Source organism: Bos grunniens, chromosome 8 (assembly GCF_055505025.1).
Source record: "Bos grunniens cultivar Pamir isolate PY7600 chromosome 8, Bosgru_T2T1.0, whole genome shotgun sequence".
NCBI classification, from domain to species: Eukaryota; Metazoa; Chordata; class Mammalia; order Artiodactyla; family Bovidae; genus Bos; species Bos grunniens.
This window is the reverse complement of record NC_141172.1, coordinates 72,511,936-72,517,935: the sequence shown is the minus strand read 5'-3', so window position 1 is coordinate 72,517,935 and position 6,000 is coordinate 72,511,936. Positions and strand designations below refer to the sequence as shown.

The following is a 6,000-nucleotide window of genomic DNA, read 5'->3' as shown; positions in this document are numbered from 1 at the left end:
ATTTGAGATGAAGTAAATGATTAAAGCTTCTCTTAACTTTAAACCAAAACAAGTTTATCATTTCCATCTTTCCTAGTTGTTTTTGGGGGCAATATTTCAAGACAAAAATACCCCACACCTCAGGCCGCTTTAAGTTTTCAACCTTATATAACCTTCAACTTTCAGAAAGTTACAGTCATTGCATTAATTTGTTAAAGAAAAAAAATCAAACCAAAACTCTTCTCATCCACATAAAACAAGTCAGTTCTTGTTTTATGTGGATGAGAAGATGCTTTTTCACAACAGAAACTCTAAAGCTTCAGTGGTAAATATGTGCCAACATGAAATAAAACTCAAGAGATAAGTTGCTGGGTCTGAAACCGATCCTTTTTAACAGAATACCAACAAAACATTTCTCCTTTGAGGGGAGGATGTATTTAGGTTTGAAGGATGAAGAAATTCACTTATTTCTCCTTAAATGTAGGTTCAACTCAAATGATTTTATTGGAAACTTTTAAAACATTGAGGTTGAACAAAGATGGGAACTGGATGAAAGAATCTTTCAGGCATGAATGGTGGGTTACCTTCTCTCTTGCCTAACTGCTCTGCTGGCAGTGTCAGTGACTGCTTTAGTTCTCTGATAGGTCTGATTCTCTCGAGGTCTCTTGGAGCGTGTTCTCTCCCTTCTGGCCGAGAAAGGATCTTCTTTTGCAGCCTCTTGACTGGGTGGTACTTTTAGGATTGGCAAGTGTAGAGGTACAGAAGCTTCTCCTCCTCCTCTTCCCAGGTAAACTGGCATCAGGAGCAGCGGTAAAGCCCTCACCGTTCTCCTCACTTGATGTGGAGGGCAGCGTGCAAGGATCCTGCCTGGAGGACACAGGCTCGAAGCCTCTGCTGTCAAGAGTACCTACTGTTCTCCTCTTGGTTCTCTGTGAAGTGCAGGAGGCAGGAGGCGGTGGAGGTGAAACCCACACGAGCCCTCCTTCGCTTTCCAAACTTTTCTGCAGCCTCAAGCTGCGTCTTACTTTGGTTTCGCTCTTTGTTCTCTGAAGGCTTTGCTCAATGGAATCAGATAAATCTTTACACAGTTCGGAATTTTCTAAACTAATTTCTACCAAGCTGCTCATGCTGTAGGAAGGTTGGAGGTTGTTGGTTCTTTCCAAATGTAAACCCGGCCCATCAGAACCACCCACAGAGTGTCCTCTGTATTTTCTTTCTCTGTCACTTACACCACTGCAACTGGCTGCGGAGTTTCGTCCCAAATCCTCACCTTGACTTTTACTTACTTTTCTCTGGTCAGTTAAGACATCTTCTGAACAATCACATTCTTTTCGTGAATCGGGTATGAGGTGCTCAGTCTGTAGTTTGTCTTCTGGAATGACTGAGAAGCCACTCTGTTTTTCACATTTGATGTTCGTATCTTCTGAGATTTTAACTATTTGAAAGAGGTTTTCCACATTTTGACCAGCAGCAGAAAGTTCTTGGGACTGCAGGGGAAAATCGGGTTTTGGATTATCCGATACAACGGGTGTTACAGTCACTAAAGTACAAGAAATATGGCTGTTTTCACACTCAGTCCCGGTTTTTCGTTCGTTTTCACTTTCCAAAGTAATTGCTTTTGGGATATTTTCATTTTCATCCATTTCTATAGAGTTTATATTTGCATCTTGCTCAAAAGTAGCATTACTAAAAGATGAGGAACTTTTCATGTCAGAGCTGCAGGATTCAGATGCATCGTCTTTATTAAAGCCTTGAATCACCTGCCAATCTTCTGGGTCCTGAGACAAAAGATTTTCTCTCTTTGGAAGCATCATTTCTTCAAATTTACCATTTGAGTTGAAATCATCTAAGGGTATGTAAATAAGGTTAAATTGAATTAAAAAGCAACAATGGAAATAAACTTTCACAAATCAAAACAGGTGCCAAATTGTATCTGTCTGCATTTCAAGCTTTCAAAAAGTCACAAGACCTACAAATACCACCCTGTGCTTGCCCACCGCACCCCCTCCCAATCTGTCAGCAGTCTGTCTTGCTCAGTTCTTCCTCAACCTACAGGTTAAGAAAATATGTACTTAATGCATGAATTAATAAAGCACACAACCCGAGACCAGGGAAATGAGAACTGTATCTGAAATGGCTTCCTCTATTCTAATGTGCTTCCCATCCTACAAGGTCAGTTAGCGTGAGGCAGACACATTTTCCATTTCCCGAAAAATGAATTACTGAAAACGGGCAACACTGTGCTTTGGGAAGTTTTCTATCTGTGTTCCCCCTTGAAATAGAAAAGAGAAAATCTGGAATTCTGGGGGCATTTGAGGACTTCGTTAAAAGGGTACTTCTGAAGACACTCCGGTTGTGTGCCCTGTGTTAAAAAATTAACATGAACTGCACCATACCCTCAAATACAGCCCTGTTGGTTTCCATTCTCTAGAAATCCCCCCCATTCCATGTCCATCTCTGATTATAATTCACCCTCCAAGAAGACGTGTCATCTGGAGCCTGCCGTGTGTTTCTGGCACCTGGTGTTACATCACAGGTGAAAAACACATCAAGGTTTTCAGGTCGCATAATACAGCCTAAGTGAATCCAGGCTTTGTGAACTCTCAAGCTCAGTACCATGAGAAGTCATCTCTCTGGTTATTGCAGATAATAAAGTTTTTAATTGGTCAGTCAAATGTGTATAAAAAAATGTTTCAAACAAAATTGAAACTGAAAGATAAAAACATAAGCTGAGCCCCAAACCTACAAAACAACCTGTCAGTTTGAAAAGGTATTTATACAACCCTGACTTGGGTACTTACAATCATGTCACGGAAAGCTAGAGATAACAGAGGACAGAAGCCCCTTGGTGCCAACCAACCCATATGTCAATTGGGCTCTTTAAATAACTTTAAAACATTGATATTTGTGTATTTTTCATGAGATTAACATACTAGAAAAGGAAGGCAGGGGAGAAGGATGGAGGGAAGAAGAGAGACAGAGGGACGGAGAGATGGCTTCAGACCCTCAGAGCAGATGAAACCTACAGATTAAAAAAGAAGCTTCAGGTATTTTTGAAAAGAAATTCTCTAATAGGATGCATGATGGAAGATATGCACTAACAGTCACTGTTCAAATGCCTTTAGAAAAACCCTATGAGGAACTGGGGATATAATGAAAATAGGTCTTAGTTTCCAGGCTCATGGGAACGAAAACTTGCAGGGGAAGATGGTGGACAGATCATTATAAACCAGGTGGTAAAGGTATAATGTGAACAAAGAGTTTTCCTGGGAATGCAGCCAGCCTGGCTAAGTCCTAAAGGCTAAGCAGCACTGTGCTCAGTTGCTAAATGTGTCTGACTCTTTGTGGCCCTGTGGACTGTAACCTGCCAGGCTCCTCTGTCCATGGAATTATCCAGGCAAGAATACTGGAGTGAGTTGCCATTTCCTCTTTCAGGGGATCTTCCTGACCCAGGGATTGAACCCATATCTCCTGTGTCTCCATCCCGTTGTCCCCTGCATTAGGAGGCGGATTCTTTACCCCTAGTGCTACCTGGGAAGCAGACACCAAGAGTCCATAATGACATGTACCATATTCACCCCTGACTCTACGATAGATCCTTTATAGTATGTTGCAAATGGAATGTAGGCTATAAATATTTGATGAGTGACAAAGGAAGCTATTTTAAAACTGGTTCCATACAAAATTCACGCACCAAATGAACTCATTTTCAATTTTCAGGATGATTTAGTCGATTGAAACTCAAGCATTAACCAACCAGATATAACTCCAATCCAATTTTTATCAGGGTATCAACAGACTTAATCTTCCTTTTCAACAAAATTTTCCAAGTAATCAAGTTTGATTTATAAGTCTTTCCAGAAGATGTTTAGCAGTGCCAACTCTACTGAAGTTTTTTCAGGGCAAGTTTTTTATTTGTTTGTTTTAATTTTATTTTTAATTCATAGAAGATACACTATTACTGAGCCATCACCTTGTTGACTTTCAGCAATGGAATACACCACCACTCAGAATTCATTTTGCTTTACCAAAATGCTTTAAAAAGCAAAGACAGGGTAAAAGGAAATTCTTTCCCCTAAAATTATATGCAATCTACTGTGTCTGAGTTTCTCTGGGGAGAGGGAGTGTCCAGCAGATTCTGAAAAGTGTCTAGGTGATCTGGAAGTTAAAGAACTACTGCTTTAAAAAAAAAAAAAAGAACAACAAAAACACGCTTTTTTGGCCACACCTTGTAGCATGTGGGATCTTAGTTCCCTGACCAGGGATCAAACTCACGCCCCCTGCATTGGAAGCCTGGAGTCTTGGCCACTGAACCGCCAGGGAAGTTGCCCACTGCTTCTTAACATTCTTGTGGGAATAGGAGGGAAAGTTGCTGTTTTAAATTTATGTATTCTTGACACAATGAAGAGAAAAGGGGGAAAAAAAGAGAGTGAAATGGCAACAGAGAGGAAGAAGAGATACAGTGGTGCACGCAGGCTACCTGGGTACGTCCTCCGAACGAGGCTCCCAACCAATGGCGTCTCAGAGACCTCCGGCAGCTCAGGGATAGGGCTCAGGAGCGGCTTCTTAGAGGCAAGGTCTCTTTCTCCATATAGAGACTTCTGGACACCTTTTCTCTTTCCCTTTCCTTTCTTCTTTTTGCAACCTTTTAAAACCTGAGAAAATGTATTAGAACGCCGTCACTGAGAAGGATGGAGCACCACGTACCCTTCTGACCCTCAAATTAAATTTTTATAGAAAAACTTAAGACTAGTTATTCCATTTAAAACTTGAGAAACTTGAGTCAGGGTGAAGGGGCTAGGTAGTTTACAGGTGTCAACTAAAATAAAAGCTGAACTCAATTTATGAATTGTAGAGTCACGGTCTGTATTTCCACAAAGCATGTGCTGAAATAAGTTCTGGATAAGTGAAAAACAGGTGAGGTGCTGTAGAACTGGACAGACTGAAGACAAGAGGAACTGTAACTAGGATGTGGTTAGGATGACTCAGGATTAACCTAGAATGAGTTCTCTATTGGAAACTATGGAAAACCGTTTTCTGTTCCGAGATGTGGATGAAGAAACAACAGGTGTGTACATAAAATTTGAAGATAACGCAAAGCTGCTTCAAACAAGAGACGATCTAATCAAGATTAAAATGATCAGGTCAAAATAAGATGGAATTCAATAAGCATAAGCAGAAGATGAGGGAAAAAAGGTTTGGTAATAACTGATAGAAAACATGTGGGTTTTTATAAAAATTAAAACTGCTTTAATACTATCTGGAATGCAGTGTTCAATTCTGACTGCCTATCAGTAACTGACCACTAATGCTCTATTGTTTAAAAAAGTTTCATATGGATATTCCAGCAATACCACTTCTAGGCATATAGCTCATAAAAATATAAAAACAATAAACAAATAAGTTTCGCATGGAGAAGACTTGAGGGGAACCCAAATACTGTATTGAAATAATACAGTATTATTAGGTTGTTATGAGCAAAAATAATGAAATATATTCAATGTGATAATACTGGAAAGAACCAGATTTTAGGTCAACATAAGGAATACATTGCTAACAGTTAGAGCTTCTGGAAAATGGCATCCATTCAAATCTTTATGGAGAAACTGCTTTGTGCAGGTAATAATTTGCTAGGTATGAGATGTAAAAACAAGTCTTTAGGGAACTCTTGGTTTAATGGCAAGTAACTGTAATACATACATACAGACCAGGAAAGACTCTACATAGACTGAGAAGACGGAGACCTGGCCTACAGGAGGTTTTCAAGACAGGGTCCACAGGAAATGGAATGTCTAAGCCAAATTTTAAACAAGTGAGAATTGTTTCGGTTGATGATGGGAGTGCAAAGAAAGGCTTTTCAAGCAAATGCAGAGGGAACAGATCTAAGCGAGGCAGCACAGAGCAGAGGAGGAGCTGTTCATGGTCCACTGACCCCCAAAGCAGCAGCAGAAGAGGCCAACAAAGCCAGCAAGGTCCTTCAATGCAATGAATATACCCCAAAAGCAATGAGGGTTCACCACA

At 40.3% G+C, this 6,000-nt stretch overlaps 1 protein-coding gene across 5 annotated transcripts in view; it reads right to left on the bottom strand.

Annotated features, from left to right (window-relative positions):
• Window positions 1–458: 458 nt before the first annotated feature.
• CDCA2 (cell division cycle associated 2) overlaps window positions 459–6,000 on the bottom strand; it is a 44,238-nt gene continuing 38,696 nt past the window's right edge. For all 5 annotated transcript variants that reach the window (XM_086416477.1, XM_086416478.1, XM_086416476.1 and 2 more), the window contains 2 exons: window positions 4,460–4,634; window positions 459–1,825 (listed from right to left, as the gene is read on the bottom strand). In XM_086416477.1, the coding sequence (XP_086272603.1) occupies window positions 609–1,825; window positions 4,460–4,634 (1,392 nt within the window). In that variant the 3' untranslated portion in view covers window positions 459–608. The remainder of the gene's footprint in view (window positions 1,826–4,459; window positions 4,635–6,000) is intronic.